This window comes from Chiloscyllium plagiosum, unplaced genomic scaffold (genome assembly GCF_037043375.1).
Source record: "Chiloscyllium plagiosum isolate Xiang-an unplaced genomic scaffold, Cpla_swu_hap1 HiC_scaffold_16, whole genome shotgun sequence".
Taxonomy (NCBI): domain Eukaryota; kingdom Metazoa; phylum Chordata; class Chondrichthyes; order Orectolobiformes; family Hemiscylliidae; genus Chiloscyllium; species Chiloscyllium plagiosum.
The window spans coordinates 26,807,982-26,831,230 of NW_028270154.1; the positions used below are offsets into that span (position 1 = coordinate 26,807,982).

Consider the following 23,249-nt stretch of genomic DNA (forward strand, 5'->3'; position numbering starts at 1 on the left):
CTGTTCTCATTGAATCTTACAGTACTGAAGAGGCCATTCAGCCCACTGAGTCTGCACCACACCTGAATCATTAAGTAATGAATATTACCTTAATTTCAAAGCACAGATTTATTACAGGTCATTAACTTGTGAGTTTTTTGATCGGTCAGTTAAAAATGTATTAAACCACAAGTGGCTACAGCACTCTCAGTTCCTTGAGAAAACGTTTAACTGTTGTGATCGGATTGATAAATGTTGCACAGCATCCTGCTGTTAACATTGCATAATGTAGGCATTGCCTTAATATTAAAAACACATTGAAAGTACAAAAATGTCAATTTTTTTGTATTACACAACCATGTAGCAAATCGGTTATTTATGATTCATACAGAATAGAGGCTAAAACACTTTTAAAAATATTTATATTTTATAAGATTTTACATATGTACAACAGATACTTTGTAACCAGGGAAAACATGGTGCACTGGATTTATTAGGAACATATTTTTAAGGAGCAAGGCAATTCATTAGATCTAGAACTTGGTCCTGGGGAAGGGGTAAAGCTTTTTAATGGTTACCATTCATTACCACTTTTGTAGAAAACTACCGAATTAATTCAGCAATTAAAGTGTTTATTTTAAACCAGAACTAAGCACATGAGAATTTTACATTTTGTTAGGAGTCACCTGCTTACTGTTTTGAGTCATAGTCATAGAGATGTACAGCACAGAAACAGACCCTTTGGTCCAACTCATCCATGCTGACTAGATATCCTAAACAGATCTAGTCCCTTTTGCCAGCATTTGGCCCATATCCCTCTTAAACCTTCCTATTCAGATACCTATTAAGGGGCCTTTTAAATGTTGCAATTGTACCTTTTCCACCATTTCTTCTCCAGCTCATTTCATACACACACCACCCTCTGTGTGAAAATATTGCCTCTGAGGTCCCTTTTAAATATTCCCCCTCTCACCTTAAACCTAAGACCTCTAGTTTTGGACTCCTTCTCTCTGAGGAAAATACCCTTGTCTAGTTACCCTATTCATACCCCTCATGATTTTATAAACCTCTATAAGCTCATCCCTTCAGCCTCCAACGCTCCAGGAAATAGCCCCAGTCTATTCAGCCTCTCCCTATAGCTCAAACCCTCTAACCCTGGCAACATCCTTTCTAAATCTTTTCTGAATCCTTACAAGTTTCACAACATCCTTCCTATAGCAGGGAGACCAGGAATGCGTATGCAGTATTCCAAAAGTGACCTAACCAATGTCTTGTACAGCCGCAACATGACCTGCTAACTCCTATGCTCTATGCACTTACCAATAACGCCAAGCATACCAAATACCTTCTTCACTATCCCGTCTACTTGTGATTCCACTTTCAAGGAACTACGAACCTGCACTTCAAGTTCTCTTTATTCAGCAACACTCCCCAGGACCTTACCAAGGCTGATTTGCCTTTCCAAAATGCAGCGAATCATATTTATCTAAATTAAGCTCCACCTGCCTCTTCTCAGCCCATTGGCCTATCTGATCAAGAAGCCGTTGAGTAACCTTCTTCACTCTTCACTACACCTCCAATTTTGGTGTCATCTGTAAACTTACTAACAACACCTCCTATGTTCACATCCAAATCATTGAGATAAATTACAAAAAATAGTGGACCCAGCAGCAATTATTGTGGTACTCTTAATTCTGGATTTTTATTGAATTAAAATTCTACAGTCTGCCATGGTGAGATTTAATCCCAGGCCCCCAGAATATGACCTGGGTTTCATGATTAATAGTCTACCAATAATACTATCTCCTGCCATTATGTAGTGTTAAATAAAAAGGGGTTATTATGGCCCATCGAGAATTCTGCCCTTTACACAATATAGGACCCAGAATATTGCTCGTAATGGTAACTTAGTTCTTTAAATTACCTGAAATCACTTTTCGTTGAAGTTTTGGTCAGCAGTAAGTTCAGTCGAATAGGTCTAGGGCTCAAGATGGTAGAACCATTAAAATATTGATGTCAAAAATATCGCTGTTGAAAACCTGTCTACTTCTTTGCACTGTATCATGAATGGACATCAAGTAAACAACTTGAAAATCTGGCTCTTTTTCAACTCACATGCTTCTGAGGCTCCATGACCTGAACCTACAGTTCTGTTAATCCACCCCAGCAGTAGGGAGGATTCATTGTATTGTCAGAAGTGCAGTCTTTCTGATGAGATGTTAACATGAAGTCCTTTTTGCCAGTTTGGATGAATGTAAAAGATGCAGTAGCACTTTTCTTTTAGAAAACAAGAAAATAATCAAAATAGATCAATTAGTTATTTATTTACAATTGCTCATGGGACTTATCTATGTGTAAATCGGTTTCCATGGTAGCCTAGAGCTTAATAGTGATTACTCTTCAAAAACAGGTAATTCTGGTTGCAAAGTGCTTCAGGCTAATCTGACGATTTGAAAAATGCTGTTTAAATGCTACTTCTTACTTTTCCTTGTAATTTAAATATAAAATGCTGTCTTGTTAGTTTTGCCTGAGTCGACTGACAGATTCAATTTCACAGAAGCAAGTAGTAAGTCAGAGCAGCCTATGCAATGCACATTATTCCATCCATCTTGCCAGAATTCTGTAAGAGAACAGAAAATTGTTTAGCTGTGACAAAGATAAATATGACACTTACTGCCTAGGCTGTCATCTAACAAAGAGCTCTTCATAATTTATACCCTTCTTTCTGCAGCACCATTTGGTGTTAGGTGCTTTGATTGTTTTAAAATATTTCTAACTCAGAAATATTTCAGAATGTTTTCTCATGTAAAGTGTGGACAACTGTTTAACACCAACACCTGTGGCAAGACATAAGTTATAAAATAACTTCTCAAAGCTTAAAGAAAATACAGCACTTGTTGTCCTGTGTGGTCTGCCAAAACCCAAGATTTATTCTTGGACATGTAGCTCTTCAATCAAACATTCTCCCAACTGAGTTGGCTGACACCACTTGTGGTACTGGGCACAGACTCAACACTTAACCACTTGCATTACCTATCAAACAAAATATGGTTCTCTTTTTATCTATTTCAAAAACCTATCAAATGTACTCATTCCCATGGTTTTCTTATGTTTGACCATGGATTGCAATGAGTTTTGGTTGAATATATGTCATGGGAAACACTTCACAACTTTTCACCAGCTCATCAACATTTGGATATTCCAAAATATGCTGCTTTCATATATTTTATCCCCATGTGCTATTGATGAAATTCCTCAAACAATTTCTATTCAAATGATTATTTTAAACCCAATAGGAGATACCCTTAAACTACAGTCAGTTCCTTTCATGCATGAAATATTCTTGAAATTTCTCATCAGGACACTCTATAGATCAACCATTTATAAAATAATTGAACATTTCAGTAGGCACCAATTTCTTTTTTGTGAGTTTCTTGACTAATTTCTCGAGCAGACACTGGCATATCAAATATGTAAGTAATTCACAGGCAACTCGGTGGCTAAAAATGGAACATTCTTCAGAGAAAATATTTGAAGTTTGGCTGTCACATGATCTTCTGTTTGATGGCATTTGACATCATAATGAAGACTAATTATACCAGTTGACCCTTTTTGTTAAAACACCATTTTGTGCTCTCTTAGCATTTCCTCAATGTCAGACATCATCTTACAGATTTCCTATTGTAAATAACTTCCTTCAGTTTAACTGTATCTTCCTCATCTAGTTTCTTCCTAACAGGAAAATTTTGTTCTCTCACACTGTTAGCAATGATAATAAATAGGATATATCACCATTTTCCACAAAATTACTAACTTCACCTGGAATACGAGGTATGAATCATTGCTTTTTTTAATATTGGGTGCTAGAAGAACATCCTTAGCCCAATTATTCTCATCTTCCATTTACTGTTTTTCATCCTTTCTGACTTAATGCAACTTTTGATCTTCTTGCACAATAACATCAACGTCTGTTTTCTCAATTATCTCCTTTACATTTCAGGATTTCCAGACTCCCCAATGAGCTTTAAGTCTGCTGCTAACTTGACCTGGTGCATGGCTGCAACTTGAGAATGTTCCAACAAACTGCAGCATTCCTGCTGCTTTACTCGTACATTCAATTTGAATTTGACCAACTTTCTGAAAGTTATATTGGAAATAGGGCCTTTAATGCTACCATGGGAATAGTAGCATCTATAATTCTGACTTCTGAAATGGTGAACTTGAGAACTATGACCCATATCTCACTGAAATCTGTTGGACCTCCGCTGCTGGCTGAGGGAAAGAATTCACATGCAATCATCTCCTGCCATTTCTGTGGCTGTGGCCACATTGCAGGACACATTTAGTGTCAGCCTATTGTTTTCACTCAAAAGCTTGGACTGAGTTTTAGTAACTTTCAAATTTATCAGCATGTCTCTAATGTGGATTTCAAAATTCCACACCCTACCCTCCAGCCACAATGATGAGAGTGATTGTTTAATTTGAGAATGCAATTTATATGACTCAGTTGGAAACAGCTTCCTTCAATAGAATGCAACTTCCAGTACAAACTCATTCTCAGTAGTGCCATAATGCAATATCGCGAATTTCAGAATAGTCCATAGAACTGCGGTCACACAGAAAACACTATTACACCCAGCCAAGAGGTTAAACTCCTTCAAAGCACTTGTTCCAACATGTTAAGGATATTATTCATCTAATTGTCATCTCTTATCTCATTTGATTTCAGCCAAATGTGTAGCCTTCATTCTGAAGTACATCAGCCCAATTTGAAAGGACTGAATTTCACCATTGTACCCAGTGTGCCTTCAGTAGCATTTTCCAATTATACACTGTGCTGACTCGCTGTGAACCCGCATATGAATTGCACATGGTTAAGTTGCTCAGACTTCCCCAAATTCAACTTTAGGAATTCCAACAATGTGTCACAATGTACCTCAGTCCTTTCACAAATGAAATAGAAGAGAAAATTTTATTTTTCCCCAATGTATTGCATTTTAAATAAGACGAGCACAAGCTCAACAGCAGTGGCCATTACTGAAATAACTTTATTTGCACTTCACCAAAATGGCAGCAATTAGAAAGGGCAATATGGTAAAATACTCAAGATTTTCAATATACAACAAGCATTGTTACCAGTCGTTGCAATAGAATTTCTATTGGCAATATTTTTATTGCAAACTATCAAGAAATGTTTGCCCGAAGCCAATTCAAAAATGCTGGACTATTAGTGATTTATAAGAATAGCACAAACCCAAAATGCAAATGTCAACCATTAAACTTACCCCTAATCCTAACCCTAACAACTAGTGTGAGATGAGAATGAATGCCCTTGACACCAAGACAAATCCAGTATAGTTTCAAGCACCCTAGTAAAACTGAAGTTAGTGGGAATCAAGGAAAACTCTCCATTAGTTGGAGTCATCCTGGCCACAAAGGTGCATGGTTATAGTTATTAAAAGTCAATCATCTCAATCCCACGACATTACTGCAAAGATCTTCAGTTACTTCAGCAATAACCTTCAATCGTAAGGTGAGAGGTGAGATGTGAGGATATTTGCTGATGATTGTAAAATATTCAGCAATTACTGTTTAGGGGAGATAGTAGTGTGATGGCATTATCACTGGGCTAGCAATTCAGGTAAGCCTATGGTAATGATGTGGGGATATGGGTACAATTCCCACCACAGCAGATGCTGAAAGTTGAATTTAATTAAGAATATATGGAATTAAAAGTTAAGTCTCGTAGCGCCATAACATGATTGTAAAAATCTATCTGGCTTCCTTTTGGAAAGAAATTGGAAATAACATTCTTGTGTTATCTATAACTAATATTAATGAAGTACATGGATTCTATTTACTGGAAGACCTATAGTGGGTTTATTAACAGTTAATCTATTATACACAACACAGAGTAATCGCTAGCCACAGCCTGGGTCTAGAGTGCTCCAGAGAACCTATGGTTATGTCACAACATCTGGGTACTTGACTCATTACATTAAATTAAACATGTAAAGGGATTCACTCTAAAGGTGATGATATCCCCTTTTTCCAAAGTTACCTCTCGTATGTTGTAAATGAAAACACATAAAATTAGCAAGGATGAAATTAATTATCCAGAATTAGGGTTATAAAATTTATAAGTACTGAAATCTAAGAGTCCATGTATTATCTCAGTGGTTTAACCATGTATATGGTTTGATTTTCTTTGGGAGCTGTCTGTGATGATGCTTTATTGGAAAGGTCTGAATGTATTGTGCAAGAAGTTAAGAATCTAAGGCATCTGTGCAGGTCTTTATTGCCTTGTGGGGTAGGCATTTGTCTCATATTGTCATCTCTATCTGGGTTGGGACAGATTCCGTAACCTGAATATACAGAGCCAAAAAATAAATTGAATTGATTTACATGCATCTGGTACTTCTTGCTTATGAAAATGAACCATTTCTCACGAGCTTTTGGTCTGAGAGTGTGAAAAACAGAACTCACTCACAAATCAGCCTGAGACAAAGCCTTGGAAACAAGAACAATTTTTTACAGCCTTGCAAGTACCACACGCTTCTGCAATCAAGCAGAAATGTGCGCGAAAACAGAACATGTTAGCATTCTTATTCAGTTTACAAGTTGCGGAATCACGCCTCCCTTTTCCCATCCTATCATATGCCGATTACCTCACTTGTTTTTTTCTCTAGTTATTTTCTTATCTGGCCATCCTGCTGTCTTGTATGTCTGCATTCTTTGTTCCTTGTTTGTTACAGCTTGTTCTTTTATCCAGTTTCTCTTATCATACTATAAGCTTTATTGTGAAATGCCCCTGCTGCTTCTTTTTGTGGTCAACTACAACACTTTAAAGTTATTTCCTAGCTTAAAACTATTTTCTTTAAAAGACCCTTTATAATTCATTAAAGTCTTAGCCTTAAGTATACTATATGCTACATGCTACAAGAATTCCGCGACCGTTTGCATAATGTCCCACCCCCGCAACTCCCCACCCCCCCACCTGCAGAAACTACATTTCTAACCTCCCACAGTGAGCAAAACTTTCAATTGTGCTTTTCTTTGGTTTTGCACTTTACCACAACAACATTGGCAAAGCATACGCATCCAGGCACACGTTTTGTAATTCTGTCTCTATGCTGCTGGAATATATTTTGACTGATGGATAAACTGAAAATTGGCTTCCCTGTACATTTTCCAAATAGTGCTGTGATAGTAGGGACTTTCTGCGATTCCTTGACGATACCAGCCAACATCAAAGTTTAGCTTGGAGGAGAATTTATCTCTTATGAACTTAGGATCTGTATATAATATTGTATATTCATTCATAATTGAACTATACTGCTTTGTGGTAATCCACACAATGGTAATGCCATTGCATTCTATGAAATCTAACTCACACTAAAGCATTATTTATGAATACTGCAATTTCTGTGAGGGTCAACTGATGGAATTGCACCTTCTTCAAAGTGCAATATGGCATCATCTTTGAAACTTCTTAATATATTCAATCTGTCTGGGTACAATTGCTATAAATCCTGGACTAATTCAATGTGAGCATTCTTGATTGTTCTGCTGCCTTGGGAAACTTGGTGATCTCATGGATGGTCACAATGTTGAAATCTACTATTGGTAGTCTGCTCACTTCCACCAGATAAAATATTTGTGGTTTCCATTCCAAAATGACATAGCTGCATTGCATCATCTGTGGTCATGTAATTGCAGACAGTTACTTGGCTTATTTGCATGTGAAGTTCTTAAAGGTATATCACTCCAAAGGTGGCAACAAAACATTCTGTAGCTGGTCTGGTTTATTTGTGTCTCCAGGCCCACAGAAGACCCAACTACCCTATGAAATGGCCTTGCAAATCACTCAGCTTAAGGGCAATTAGAGATAGGCAACAAATACTGGTCTAGCCAATTATACCATCTATGAAAGAATTTTAAAAACTGCATTCATTGCTCCTTAAACGCAGAAGTACTCTGTGTCTGTATGCAACAAAACCTGGACAATATTCTTAGGTATGAATTGAGTAAGTAACATTTTCACTACACAAGTGCCAGGAAATTACCATCTCCAACAAGAGAAAATAAAACCATCGCCCCTTGCCATTCAATGTTCAAGAAGACAGTTCATCTCATTTTCTCAAGAACAACTAAGGTTAGGCAACAAATACTGCATAGCCTCCCAGAACAGAAAAGCAGCACAACACAATTTAGAAATGACCACATTCAGGTCAAATCCAAAAACAGAACTTTGATTATGATCCTGTCCCAGTGTTACTGAGTTTGTACTTCTTTCATGGCACCCGAATAAATGAAAAATAAAGAAAACTCAACACCAACAATTAAGCCTACTCCAGAGCCGTATAGCAACATTTCTGGACAGGTTGATTATAAAATATGTTTCTTTAAGTAGCACTCAATCCCAATATTCAGCCAAATCTCTCCAATCCCTCAACAGACAAAGTGTGCATAGCATGATACAAAAGCAGTTACAAAACACACACCAAATCTGTGGGGACACTAATCGAATAGGACATATACAGAGAGGATTGATTTGAAATGCGTTGGTTAGATAGGATGTACAGGTGAGAACAGTACTCCCCAGTGAGTAGAGGTGAAATCAGTTTTGGTGCATGTTCAGGCCTAGGGTTGCTCAGGACCTTCAGGGCTGTTGCTTAGTGACGGACCCGATGCATTTCGGGAAACCAAGATGGCGACGCCTATGCACAGACTGATCGCTCGTAGACAAGCGTGAGTATTCAGCTTCTAGAACGGCCAATGATTTTTTTTTATCGAGACTGAAATGGCTGCTTTCCAAGGGTTGGGTAGATGGGTTCGAGGTAAAAACTGCGTCGGCGGGAGGGCTAAAGGTGTCAGGCAGATTTCATCTTCAGCCCAGGGCCTCGGAGATGCTCCAGCCACAAACACCAGATGTTTCCTATTTGAAATGGAGAGTAGTTAAATTCCACAGGCGGCGAGAAAGGACGCCAAGACTTCGGGGAGGACTGTTGTCGTGAAGAATATTTCAGCGGTGAAATTTATCCGAACATTACAAAATCGGTTAAATGTGAAAGCACCACGCATAAGTAAAATGTATTTTAAACACCCAGTAAGCGAGTGTCATCCCAAATTAGGCTTTGTACGTCTTTCTGATTTTTATTAAAACAAAATCTGATTTAAGTCAGTTTTTAACGTTTCCTACAATTATCTCGAAAATCTTCAATGATGTCCACAAAACCTGCAGGTCGTTAAAAACAAACTAAGTCTTGTTAGTTGGACTGGAGATCCAAGTGTGGTGCTGGAAAAGCACAGCAGGTCAGACAGCATCCAAGGAGCAGGAGAATCGACGTTTCGAGCATAAACCCTTAATTGGGCTTATGCCCAAAACGTCGATTCTCCTGTTCCTCGGATGCTGCCTGATCTGCTGTGCTTTTCCAGCACCCCACACTCTACTCTGGTTAGTTGGACACGTTTTAAGGGGCTCATGGGCACTCATGTATTAATTATAAGTAACTATTTTAGACTTTTTGAAGAGCTCACAACATAATTATATATTAGGATGACCAGCTTAGTTTTGCTCATCCAAGAATTTTAAAAATAATTCCAAGCATTTTGTTTTGCTTGCACATTATATTTTTTCATGTATTCATACAATTTCATTTTAAAACATTCCAGTCTATGCTGGTACTTTGTATAAAAAAAACTTACCAGTGTTAAATTTATCTTCTAATTTGACTTGTGTTCCGATGTACTTTAAAGTACAATCCAAACCTTTTAATATTCTGAATACTTCACAGTCATCTTTCAGGTTTTTCTGCAGGATAAAATGCCCAGGATGAGTCAGAGTCATACAGTATGGAAACAGACCCTTTGGTCGAACTTGTCCTCGTTGATCAGACATCCCAATCTGACTTTGCCCCATTTGCCAGTATTTGGCCCATACCCTTTAAACCATTACTATTCATACCATCCAGCCACTCCTTATAACTCAGATCCATTGCACTGATATCTTAAATTCCATCTTTCTCAGGATGCAGTCTGAACTAAGTATTTGGTAATTCCCTCCTACTTACTTCAGCTATGCAGTTCTGTATTCAATTTTTTGTTTGCTGTTTCACATTGGTTCAATGCTATGTCTACTAAGATTCTGGTAGCTGTTTTATTCTTTTTATTCAATATTTCACACAAAGGTATAACAAACGCTATCATCTGTTTTCATGTTTACCCTTACTATATAATTTCAAAGTTGCAGACTTTGATTCTTTTAGATCATAAATATTGTTATTGGAACATTTGACTAATTTGCATCAATTCTAGGATGACATTAAGCTAAATTATATACAATAGTCACATCAAACTGGTGCTGCGGGAGAGGTGCTCAATGTAGAGGAGTAGATCAATATTTGTATCTTCTGTGATATGTCAATTCCAACAAGCACCTGTTGTTTTACATCCTCAGTTGATCTCTTTTAATTCACGTGATTTATTCCGGGTTGCCACAATTTTCAACTGTTCCAAGTAAAATCTGAAATCCTTTTGGAAACTCATTAAGGATTTCTATAGTGCATTTGGAGCTATCAATTCCTCTAAGATTAAATAACCTGTTCAGCCAAGAATTTATTTTTGAGACTATTATTGTTTACTAGATTTTTTTAAAATAATCCTCAAGCTTACTTCTGTCAACTGATTCCAATATTTTACATCAAATGCAAGGAAAACTGATGTGTTTTGACTGAAGTTGGATGTTGGAATATAACAAAAACTTGCATCTGTATGATTAGCAGTGTAGAAAAGCAACCCAAGGCATTTCACAGACATGAGGAAAAAATTAGATGTTGAAGCTGGGAATACTTAGAGTTGAATTTTCTTCCGGCCAAAACCAGGGAAAGGCAGTCCTCCTGACTTGAAACCAAGGAAGATCATTGGACAAGAATCCTCTATTTATATACCTAGTGCAATTCAGTTTCCTGTCAATGGTAACCTCCAGGATGTTGATAATGGGGGCTTTGATGGCAATGCCATAAGACACAGAAGTGGAAGTAAGGCCATTCAGCCCATTGAGTCCATTCTGCCATTCAATCATGGCTGATGGACATTTCAATGCTACTTACCCGCACTCTCCCCGTAGCCCTTAGTTCCTTGCGAGATCAAGAATTTATCAATCTCTGTCTTGAAGACATTTAACATCCAGTCCTCCACTGCGCAATGAATTCCATAGGCCCCCGGGGGCAATGAATTCCACAGGCCCCCACTCTCTGGCTGCAGAAATGTTTCCTCATTTTCATTTTAAATTGACTCCCTCTAATTCTAAGACTGTGCCCAGGGATCCTCGTATCACCACATGTCGGAAACAAATTCCCAGCGTCCACTATTTCTAAGCCATGCATTATCTTCTAAGTTTCTGTTAGATCTCCCCTCAACTCTCTAAACTGTAATGAATGCAGTCTCAGGATCCTCAGCCATTGATGTCATGAGGCAATTACTAGATTTCCTCTGTCTCTTTCTGGATTTTGTTGTTGCATGGCAGTTGTGTGGTACAAATGTTATTTGCTATTTTTCAGCCCAAGCCTGGATACTCTCCAGGACTTGCTACATTTGGACATGGACTGCTTCAGTATCTGAGGTTATGGGAATGGTGCTGAACATTGTGCAATCATTAGTGAATATCTCCACTTCTGACCTTCTGATGGAGGGAAAGGTCATTGGTGAAGCAGCTGAAAATGATTGGGCTGAGAACAATGCCTTGAGCAACTCCAACAGAGATATCCTGGAGCTCAGATAATTATCCACCAGCAACCACAACTGTTTTCCTATATGCCAGACATGATTCCAACCACCAAAGAGTTTTTCCCCAAATTCCTATTTACTTCAGCTTTGTTAGGGCTCCTTGTTGCTACATCTGATCAAATGAGACCTTGATGTCAATGGCAGTCACTCTGTCACCTCAGCCCTGAATTCCATTCTTATGTCCATGTTTGAATCAAGGATGTAATGAGGCCAAATGCTGATTGGCCCTGGCAGAACCCAAACTGGGTATTGTTGAGCAGGTATTTATTGATAGCACTGTGGATGATGCCTTTCATCAATTAATCCATTGTGTACCCTGGTTTTTGTGCTTTAGAGAAGCTAATAAACAGCACGTTCGATGTCAGAAATGTTTAGAATATGGCCATTGGACCTATGAGTGCACTGGAAAACGGAAGTATCTGCACAGACCCTCAAGAACAGTGCAATTAAAGAAGACTTTGAAAGAAAAACAAAATAAACTCGCCTTGCCACCAAGGTAAGTCTGATTCCATACCAAAATCCCTTTGAATGGCTTAGTGGACAAATAGTGTGTGGAGGCCTGAGCATGTGAACCAGAAAGATCCTACTTTGATCCCTAGTCTACTGCATAAGAAATTAGAGTAGGGGAAGACTGTACGTCTTGTCAAGCATACTCTGTCATTGATTGTCTCCACATCCTTAAACTGTATCCCTGTTCTCCAGATTATCTATTAAGGAGAAACAGCATCTTGACATCTGTTCTACCCCTTTATAAGCTTCAATGTTTCTTCTAAATTTAATAGGGTATAGATCCAATCTAGTGATTCTTTACTGCACTGTGTCCAATGCAATAGCCTGCCTTCAATATGGAGACCAAAATTGCTCACTCTTGTCTAGGTATAATTTCATCAAACACCTATACAATTGTAGCGATACATCTTTGTTCTTGTATTCCAATTCCTCAGTAATAAAGGCTGATATTAATTACCTTAATTTCCTCACTGTCTTTGCTTTTAAGTTACCTCCATCTTTGTGGAGGTGTAACCTATACTTTGTATTGCAAAGGCAGTCACAAAATATTTGTTCGACCACCATGATACATGGAACAATTCAGTGGGGAGAGAAAAGAGAAATTTAGTCGTAATTGGGGATAGTATTGGTAAGGCTTGGACATTGTTCTCTGTGGCTAGGATTGAGGATCTGAAGGCTATGTTGCCTACCTGATGCCAGGGTTCAGGATATCTCATCTGGAACTTGGAGTGCGAAGAAAAAAAATCTAGTTGTTGTGAACCACGTGGGTAGCAACAATTTTGGTAAACGAGGAACAAGTTTTGCTGAGGGAATAAGAGCAGTTAGGGGCTAAATTGTAAAGTAGAACCAAAAGGTAGTCATCTCTAAATTACTACACAAGGTCAATGAGATTTAAGAGGTGAATGCAACACTCAAAGATTGGTGTGGGAGAAATGGGTTTGAATTTATGGGACATTGACACCACTACTGGGAGAGAGAGCTGTTCCAGTGAACCAGGTTGCATCGGAATTGTGCTGAGACCAGGTTTTGGAATTAAATATTGAAGTGTAATCCTCCTTTCTTTTTCAGAATGATAAGTAGGAAGGAAAATGAGATGGTGTAGCTTTGTGGAATTAATTAAGAATCTCATGGTAAAGGACCCTCAAGTAAAGAGTGATCTTAGAATGCGAGAACTTCAAATTTAGTTTGAGGACAAGAAATTGGAGTTCGACACTAGTATTCTCTAGTTAAACAAAGGTTATGATGTAGACATATGGACAAGTTTGGCTAATCAGCATAAAGTCAGAATAAGTGGGTCTTTTATCGATTGGCAGGATGTAATTAGTAGAATGCCATTGAGTTTGATTCTCCATCTCCAGCTGTTTACTATCTATCTAAATGGCCTGGCTGCAGGGATAGAAACTATTATAGCCAGATTTGCAGACGACACTAAAATAGGTGGGATTAAGTAAGTTGCAATAAAGAAATAATAAATTTTACAAGTGCATATGGATAGGTTATGCGAATGGGCCAAGATTTGTCAGATAGAGTTTAAAGTGGATAAGTGAGAGGTTATCCACTGTGCAATCATGTTCAGTGGTGGAAATAGCCTCTTTATTGAGCATCCAGAGTAGCAAAGTTCAAGGCAGCAATGAAATCCAAAGTAAAGTTTTACAGTCACCTCTTTTATACACAGTTTTTATATACATTAAACTTTTAGCACTATGACGTCACTATGATGTATCTATTTTACACAGGTTTGCGTGACATCTGTCCTGGAGAAGCAGGAGATTGTTTACACACTTGCCAAATGCTGGCTGTTACTCCTAATGGGATTAGAATGTCTGACCAGTCTGAGCTTGCATAATTAAGAGGTGTTAGCCCTTTTATCTTTTAAAGTTAGTAATGTTAGTAGAAATGAAATTAAATCAATGGTAAGAAATGCAGTAGAGTCAGATTGTGTAGAATCTGTGTGGGTGGAATTGAGGAACTACAATGGTAAAAAGCCCATACTTGGAGTTGTGTACAGGCCTCAAAACAGTAGTCAGGACTGGGGCACAAGATACACCAGGAGAAAGAAAAGGTGTGCAAGAGAAGCAACATTACAGTGATGATGGGGGATTTCAATATGCAGGTGGACTGGGAAAGTCAGGTTAGTAATGGATTGCAAGAGAAGGCCATTTGTGTAATGTCTATGAGATGGCTTTTTAGAGCAGCTTGTGGTGATGCCCACTAGGAAACTGACAATACTGGATTTAGTGTCCAATGAGGCAGACTTGATAAGAGAGGTGAAGGAAACCTTCGGAGGTAGTGATCATAATATGATTGAATTTACTCTGCAGTTTGAGAGGGAGAAGATAGAGTCAGAGATAACGGTATTACAGTAGAATAAAGGCAACTATAGAGGCATCAGGGTGGACCTGGACAGAATTGACTGGGAGAGGAGGCTATCAGGAAAGACAGCGGAACAGCAATGGCAGGAGTTTCTGGGAGTAATTCAGGAGACATAGCAAAAGTTCATCTTGAGAAAAAAAGAAACATGGTGCATGGAGGATGACACAATCATAGCTGACGAGGGAAATGAGGGACAGCATAAAAGCAAAAGGGAAAGCATATATTGTGGCAAAGGACAGTGGGAAATGAGAGGATTGGGAAGTTTACAAACACCAGCAAAAAAAAAGGAGGGAGAAAATAAATGAGGGTAACCTAGCCAATGATATAAAAGAAGACTGTAAAAGTTTCTTTAGATATATAAAGAGCAAAAATGGACATTGGGCCACTGAAAAGATTGCACTTAGGGTATAGTAGTGCGGAACAAGGAAATAGCTGAGGAACTGAATAATTGCTTTGCATCAGCATTCATGGTGGAAGACACAAATAATATCCCAAAAATTCGAGAGAGTGAGGGGGCCAGAGCTGAGTATGGTGGCCATCACCAAGAAGAAGGGGCGGCACGGTGGCTCAATGGTTAGCACTGCTGCCTCACAGCACCAGGGACCTGGGTTCAATTCCCACCTCGGGCAACTGTCTGTGTGGAATTTGCACATTCTCTGTGTGGAATTCCTCCGGGCGCTCCGGTTTCCTCCCACAGTCTAAAGATGTGCAGATTAGGTGAATTGACCATGCTAAATTGCCCGTAGTGTTAGGTGCATTAGTCTGGGGTGAATGTAGGAGGGTGGTTTGTACTTCGGAGGGTCAGTGTGGAGTTGTTGGGCTGAAGGGCCTGTTTCCACCTTGTAGGTAATCTAATCTAGTCTAAAAAACTGAATGGCCTGAAGGTGAATAAATCATCTGGGCCAAGAGTTCTAAAGGAGATAGCTGAAACAACAGTGGAGGTGTTAGTGGTGATCTTTCAGGAATCCCTAGAGGACTGGAAAATCATTAACATGACACTACTGTTTAAAAAGAGAGTAAGGCAAAAGATGAAAAATTACAGTTTAATTAGCTTAACCGCGGTCATTTCTGAATATGTGGGAGTGTATAATAAAATAGGGCAAAGTCAGCATAGTTCCATCAAGGGAGGTCATGCCTGCAAATCTGCTAGATTTCCTTGAGGAAGTAATGCACAGGTTAGACCAAGGAGAGCCATTGGATGTTATCTACCTGGACTTGAAGAAGGTACTGCATAGGAGGCTACTGAGCAAGGTAAGGGCCCATGGTATTAGAGGCAAGGTGCGAGGTGAATAGAATATTGGCTGTCTAGCAGAAAGCTGAGGTTAGGGATAATAGAGTTTTTCTCAGGATGTTAGCCGGTGACTAGTGGTGTTCTGCAAGGATCAGTGTTGGGACCACAATGTTTCACTTTGTACATTAACGATCTAGATGAAGAAACTGAGGGCATTCTTGCTAAGTTTGCAGGCGATACAAAGATAGGTAGCAGGACAGGTCGTATTGAGGAGGCAGGAGGCTGCAGAAGGTTTTGACAAGGTTGGAAGAGTGGACAAAAAAGTAACAGAGTACAACATGGGATAGTGTGAGGTCATGCACTTTGATAGGAAGAATAGAAGGGTGGACTGTTTTCTATATTGGGACAAAACTCAGAAGTCTGAAATGTAAAGAGACTTAGGAATTCTAATCCAGGATCTGGATTAAAATGTACAGGTTAGGTGAATTGGCCATGCTAAATTGCCCGTAGTGTTAGTAGAAGGTGTAAATGTAGGGGAATGGGTCTGGTTGGGTTGCTCTTCAGAGGGTCGGTGTGGACTTGTTGGGCCGAAGGGCCTGTTTACACACTGTAAGTAATCTAATCTAATCTAATATCTCAGGAACGATGTCCTGGCTCTGGAGTGTGTTCAGAGGAGGTTCACGAGAATGGTCCCAGGAATGAATAGCTTAACATGTGAGGAATATTTGAGGATTCTGGGTCTACGCTTGGAATTTAGAAGGATGAGGGGGATCTAATTGAAACTTACGGAATACTGAATGAGCTGTTCAGAGTGGATGTTGGGAAGATGTTTCCATTGTAGGGGAGACTAGAACCCGAGGGTATAGCCTTCAAGTAAAACTGAGACAAGGAGAAACTTCTTCAGCCAGAGAGTGGTGAATCTATGGAACTCACTGCCACAGAAGGCTGTGGAGGCCAGGTCATTGAGTATATTTATGACTGAGATAGGTTCTTGATTATCATGGGGATTAAGGGTTACTGGGAGGAAATGGGAGAATGGAGTTGAGAAACTTATCAGCCATGATTGAATGGTGGAGCAGACTTGACGGATGGAATGACCTAATTTGTGCTTCTATGTCTTATGGTCTTTATCGTCTAAGTACTAGACCTATATGATCTAAATAAGTGAGAAATTATATGTGTGCTAAATAAAAATACAGAGGCTATATAAACTGGCCGCAACTAGGTCATGAGATTTCATCTACTATTGCCGTTATTTGACAGTTCCCACACAGGCAGTTTAATATGCATTTAAAAAGTATAAATCTGCATGTTAGTACCAGATAGTAGTCCCAAGTAAAAGTTAGATTAGGTAGTACAGTGTTATAGAAATAGGTCGTGTTTAAGGAAATTTCAAAAAGATAAAAAGCAGCAGATTTTAGGGACATGCTGGTGGATGAAACTGTTTGATGTCCTGCAGCCGATTCAGGTACTGAGAGATGGTTACTAAGGGCTAATTGATATTCTAATCTTTCCATAGTTTCGAGTGAGTTATGGAGACAAGATGGTGATAGATCAGAGTGGAAGGTGGAATGGATAGGTAGGACACTTCAAGAGGGCAGTGCCAGGTTGGAGGGATGGATCTGGGATAAGGTGGAGGGAGGGGAGATGAGGAAACTGGTGAAGTCAACATTAAATCTATGTGGTTGGAGGGTTCGAAGGCGGAAGATGAGGTTTTCTTCCTCTAGTTGTCGGGTGACTAGGATTTGACGGTGGAAGAGGCCCAGAACCTGCATGTCCTTGGTGGAGTGAGAGAGGGAGTTTAATGTTCGGCCACAGGGCGGAGGCGTTGTTTGGTGCATGTGCCCCGGGGATGTTCTCTGAAACATTCCACAAGTTGGTATCTTGTCTCCCCAATGTAGAGGAGACCACATCAAAAGCAACAAATACAGTATTGGATGGTCAGGAAAATCTCTGCCAGATGTGGTAAATGCAAGGGACAGTTCGCCAAGCATTGCAGCCGGGCCCGCAGGGACTGACCGACCCTCCCAGTCACCGCACATTTTAATTCCCCTTCCCACTCCCTTTCCGACATGACCATCCTTGGTCTCCTCCATTGCCACAACAAACCACGCTGCAAATTGGAGGAACAACACCTCATCTTCTGCCTGGGCAGCCGACAGCTCCGAGGACTCAACATTAACCTCTCCAATTTCAAATAATCTCCTTTCCCATTTCCCAATCCCGTTTCCAGCCCCTCCCCATCCCTTCCATTCCTTCCTGCCATCAACTTGATTCACTCCCAGGTGTATCCCATTGACCAACCAGATCGTACCCTCTACCTGTCTTCACCTATCCCCACTTCACCCTACCCCTGCCACGCCCTTTATCTGCAGTTCCCCCTACATGCAGCCCTTCTTGCTGTGTTCTTCCTGCCTCCTGCCAGACTATTTCGGAGAGCAATTAAGAATCCAACATATTACAGTGGTCCGAGAGTCACATGTAGGTTACATCAGGATAAGGACAATAGATGTTTTTCCCCTCTAAATGGTACTAGTGAATAGATGAGTTTTTTATGATTGTTTCATGGTCACCATTATTGAGATCACCTTTCAATTCCAGATTTTAATTGAAGAAAGCAGCTTATAATGTTGCAAAGAATAGTAGTCAGTCTGAAGATTGAGAGTCTTTTTTTTCAGAAACCAGCAAAGACCATTCTATATTGTCCCACGAGAGAAAACATCCTCTCTATGTCTACTTTGTCAATCCCCTTGAGCTGCAATTAAACCTTCTCTCATTCTTCTAAACCCGATTACATGCCTTCTAAACTCTAGATTAAACTGCTCAATCTGGTCTTTTCTAGTCACCCAGTTATAGGAAGGATATTATTAAGACGGACAGGGTTCAGAAGAGATTTACCAGGTTGTTACCAGGAAGTTTGAGTTATAAAGAAGGCTGGGACTTCTTTCATTGGAGCATAGAAGGATGAGAGACTAGCTTATAGAAGTTTATAAAATAATAACAGGTATAGATAAAGTTAATGGTAGTTTTTTTTCCTAGGATGGGGAATTTCAAGACTTAGGGGGCACATTTTTAAGGTGAGAAGAGAGAGATTTAAAAAGGGCAAAAGGGACAATTTTTTTTCTTTCACACAGAGGGTGGTTTGCATGTGGAATGAACATCCTGAGGAAGTGGTGGATGTGGGTACAATTATAACATTTAAAAGATATTTGAATAAGTACATGAATAGCAAAGGTTTGGAGGGATATGGAGCAGGCAGGAGGGACTAGTTTAGTTTGGGATTATGTTCAGCATGGACTGACTGAACTAAAGGGTCTATTTCTGTATAAGACAAACACTACCTTTGGAATCAATCTAGTGAATTGCACCTGAACTGCCTCCAATACAACTACGTCCCTTCAAAATTTTTTGTACTCTGGACTATTTATTTATCAACCTTGATCTCTGCATGATGATTGGAATTAATTTGTTCATTTCTCAAAGATTGAGGTAAATTGATAACCAAGGGAATAGTAGGCACACTATAATTGAATTTTGTAATCTCAAACTAGGGAGGGAGGCAGTCAACTAAGGTTTACATTTTTTTATTCATTAATGGGATGAGGGCATCATTGGCTCGACTGGTGTTTATTGAACATGCTTAATTGCACAGAGGGCAGTTAAGAGTCAACCACATTGCAGTGGGTCTGGGGTCACATGGAGGCCAGACCAGGTGAAGACAGTAGTTTCCTTCCTTAAGAGATATTAGTGAACGAGATAGGTTTTTCCAACAATCGACAGTGGGTTCATTGTTATCCTCAGGCTCTTAATTCCAGATTTTTATTGAATTCAAATTCCCACAATCAGCCATGGCAGGATTTGAACCTGGGTCCTCAGAAAATTACCTGGACCGCTGGATGAACACTCAGTGATAATTTATCCGTTGAAGAACTGTGCATGTACCAATTTCAGCATGGCTATGAGATTGGCTGTAGGCTCTCACAAACATTGTGCACTGGACAGGGAGTCATACTGCAGTAAAAGTTATTCATTTCTCAGGAGGTTTGGGGGAAGAAAATGCCATTAAGTTTGCATGAACTCCCTACAGCCCTAAATATTAACTAAAATTGTTCATTTATTTTTCTTTAAACAGTGGACAAGGAATTACAGAAAACAAGATGAAGAAGAAAAGGTAAGCTTTTGAGAATTGCAAACTTATTACGGTTGCTGAGTACTTTTTCCAAAATATCCCTGCTCTTGTCTATCCTATCAGTACTTCTCAGCACTCCTCTCATCTCTCCAGTACCAATAGTACTCCAGTTCCAAAATACCTCTATGTACTTTAGTATTGCGAATTTACATTAGCTTTTCTCTATCCTTTCTCTATAATTATCTGCCAAATGATTGTAATACCTGGAATTTCCACTCCAAGCCAAGTTCCAACTGATTTTTTTTTCTTTCTACAATAATGCTACTTTCTATCTTCTGCTATTCCATATAATTGAATAGAACTGGGTATTCAAGGAGGAAGAGGAGTCTTGAACCATGCAGTGACCAGAACATTATCACTGAGAGGAACAGTGAAGAAAGGAAGGAACAGTCGTGCTAGCATGAAATTGTTAGAACAATACTAGGGTGAAATGAACAAGTGTGGAGTGGGGGTGTTACAGGCAACTGTCGTGCCACCTTGAAATGTATACTGTATACAGAGCTCTGTCAAATGTCAGAAGGTTTTTCTTTTTCCAGAAGAATAAAGTGTCAACTTCTGCAGTCAGTGCAAATTTACTCTCAACATTCAAAAGAGAGTTGGTTAGATTTCAAGCTAAGATTAAGATACTCTACATTGGATAGGTGAACTGTTAGGTGACCTCATTATCAGTGTGGTCATCTAGAACTTGTTTTGTTCAAGTTTCAGCTTTAAGGAGAGATATCCTTAAGTTATTTTTCCCTTGTAGTCAGTTCTGCTATAACACGGTGGTTCTGTTCTTGTGCAAGCTCATATTTTAAGAAAATTGTGGAATAGTAGCACCATTTAAACTAATGGGGCCGGAATCATGTTATAACACATACATGCTTTAAACGTTTGCGCTTTAGCAACAGTATCTTCAATTCATCAATTGCATTATAGTGAATATGTGTTAATGAAATGTGTGTTATAGCAGAATGACTTATAATTGGTTTTTGCCTTTCTTTTCTGCTCACTTTATCTCTCAGGTGAGTGGGAACACTGGGTTGATGATTCATTAACAGTGCAAATATTTTGCAAGTTGTTATGTAGAGCTGTTCGTGCATTCTGATAATGTTCCAAAAGGCTTCAAAGCCAATTTAGACACTAGCATGATCCTACAAATGACAATTAGTTTTAAAAAATGATTCGTGTTTTGTTGGGTATTGGTGGTTATCACATGAGCAGTTATATGATTTCAAAGCTATGACATGCAGCTCTTAGATTGCCACCACTTGTGGATAACTGTATAGTCAACATAATATACAGTTATCTGTTGAATTAGTAGAATTTCCCTATATCAAGCAACTTGATATAATTTGTGTTGTTTAAAGTAATATTGAAGAATTTCTACCAAAATGAATGGCAAAAAAGGAACACAGGCACAACAAGAACACTGCCTCTAATGCATGCACAGTATGATATCCAGTCAAGAGATTTTACATGACCTGTTATATAATAAGGAGTTAATTGTCTTGTATATTCACTCTTCATTTCAAGGCCTCAGAGTGTTAGTAGCAGCAGCAGCAGTACTTCATCCACTGATTCATCTTCAGATAGTGAAACATCATCCAATTCCTCCACATCAGAGAGCAGCAGCAGTGACGATGAAAGTTCCTCAACTGACAGCTCCTCATCATCCTCAACATCATCATCCAGTGAATCATCTTCCTCTGATTCAGATTCTGACTCTAGTTCCAGTAGTAGTATTAGCAGCTCTGAGGAAGAGCCACCAAAAAAGAGGCGGAAATCGTGACATTGTGACTTTGATTTGTGACAATTTCAAATCAATGATTTCTTTCATTCAAAACTCTAGATGTATTCATTTTAAGGCACTTAAACCAAGAAACTAATTTCTCATATTTGGAATTCACATAGACAAAGTATTGACCAGATGTGCAGTACGTGGCCGACGTTTGTCTGCATATTTGATCTGTGGTCCTTTTCCTTTAAAAGTGTATATATTTTTCTCTACAGTGCACATGGTGTTTCTGTTATCTGAACTCTAGTAATTTAGGGGGAGAACATTCAGACACCAAAGTAGTCAGCTATCAAAACTGTAAGAAATAAATCTCTGGACTGCAGAATCACCTTTACAGCACAGGCAGTAGGCCAAGTGGCCTCATTTATTGGTCGATCCTTTGAAAAAGTTATTCACTTGGTTCTTTAATCTGTGCTGTTTCTATTTGTTTTCTTTTTGGATGTTTATCTGTTTCTCTTTAAATGTAGTTATGGATTGTCCTTCTATCAGTGTTTATTGGTCTATTTGACATGTAAGCAATGTGTAGATATTAAAAGAAAAATTGCCAAAGTTTTCCAATTGTTCTTTAAGTGGTTAACTTTAAATTGTTGATTTGTCGGTCAATGGAAATAGATTTTTCTTAATTACCTGATCAAAATTTTTAAATGTTGAAATATGCCATTATATTTCCTCACGCTTTCCTTGAACTCTTTTGGACATAGGGAATCCTGTTCACAGGAAAATAAGGCAATAGTAGTGTTTCACTTTTTTTGCTCTTGTTACGTGTATTCTCTATGCTATACTTGTATAGTTTCCAATCTGTCACAAAATTATAATTAAATGAATGGATTCCTGAAATCTGAAATAAAACTAATCAGGGAAAAATCTCACCAGGATTGGTAGCTTCTGTGTTGCAAGAAAAATAAAGGTAATGTTTCATGTCTATGACCTTTCATCAGAACAAGGAAAAGTTACAAATGTCAATAGGTTTTAAGCAAGAGATGGGTGGGGCAAGGACAAAAGAAAGATCTGTGAAAGGGTGGAAGACAGGAGAGAGCAAATGACAAAAGAAGTAATCCTCCAGATGCTGATGGGGCACACTTTTGATTCTTTTCTTGCCTCATCGCTATTCCCTTTGACCCTGGAGATCTGATTTTTCTGACAATCCGTGCTGTCTATCATACACCTTCCTTTTGTCATTGTCCAACTTTCTGTGATTTTTTTCTTTCTCTCAAAACAGATGCCAAATGTCCTTAATTGTTTTTCCACCATTTCTTATTTATAATAGTATTCTCATCCACATGATTCTTGTTTCCTTTTCTTGTTGTTTTAAACCATAAATACATCAAACAAAATGGACAAGAGGCTGTTTAATCACCATTTTGAACCAGAATCAGTGCATTTTTCCCCTTCTTATTTAGCCA

At 38.9% G+C, this 23,249-nt stretch overlaps 1 protein-coding gene across 1 annotated transcript; it reads left to right on the forward strand.

The window, feature by feature from the left end:
* Nucleotides 1-8,689: 8,689 nt before the first annotated feature.
* Nucleotides 8,690-22,521, forward strand: zcchc10 (zinc finger, CCHC domain containing 10). The gene is made up of 4 exons (XM_043703324.2): nucleotides 8,690-8,730; nucleotides 12,101-12,262; nucleotides 20,013-20,051; nucleotides 21,585-22,521. The coding sequence occupies exons 1-4, from the start codon at nucleotides 8,690-8,692 to the stop codon at nucleotides 21,838-21,840; spliced, it is 498 nt and encodes a 165-aa protein (XP_043559259.1). The 3' UTR covers nucleotides 21,841-22,521.
* Nucleotides 22,522-23,249: the final 728 nt, after the last annotated feature.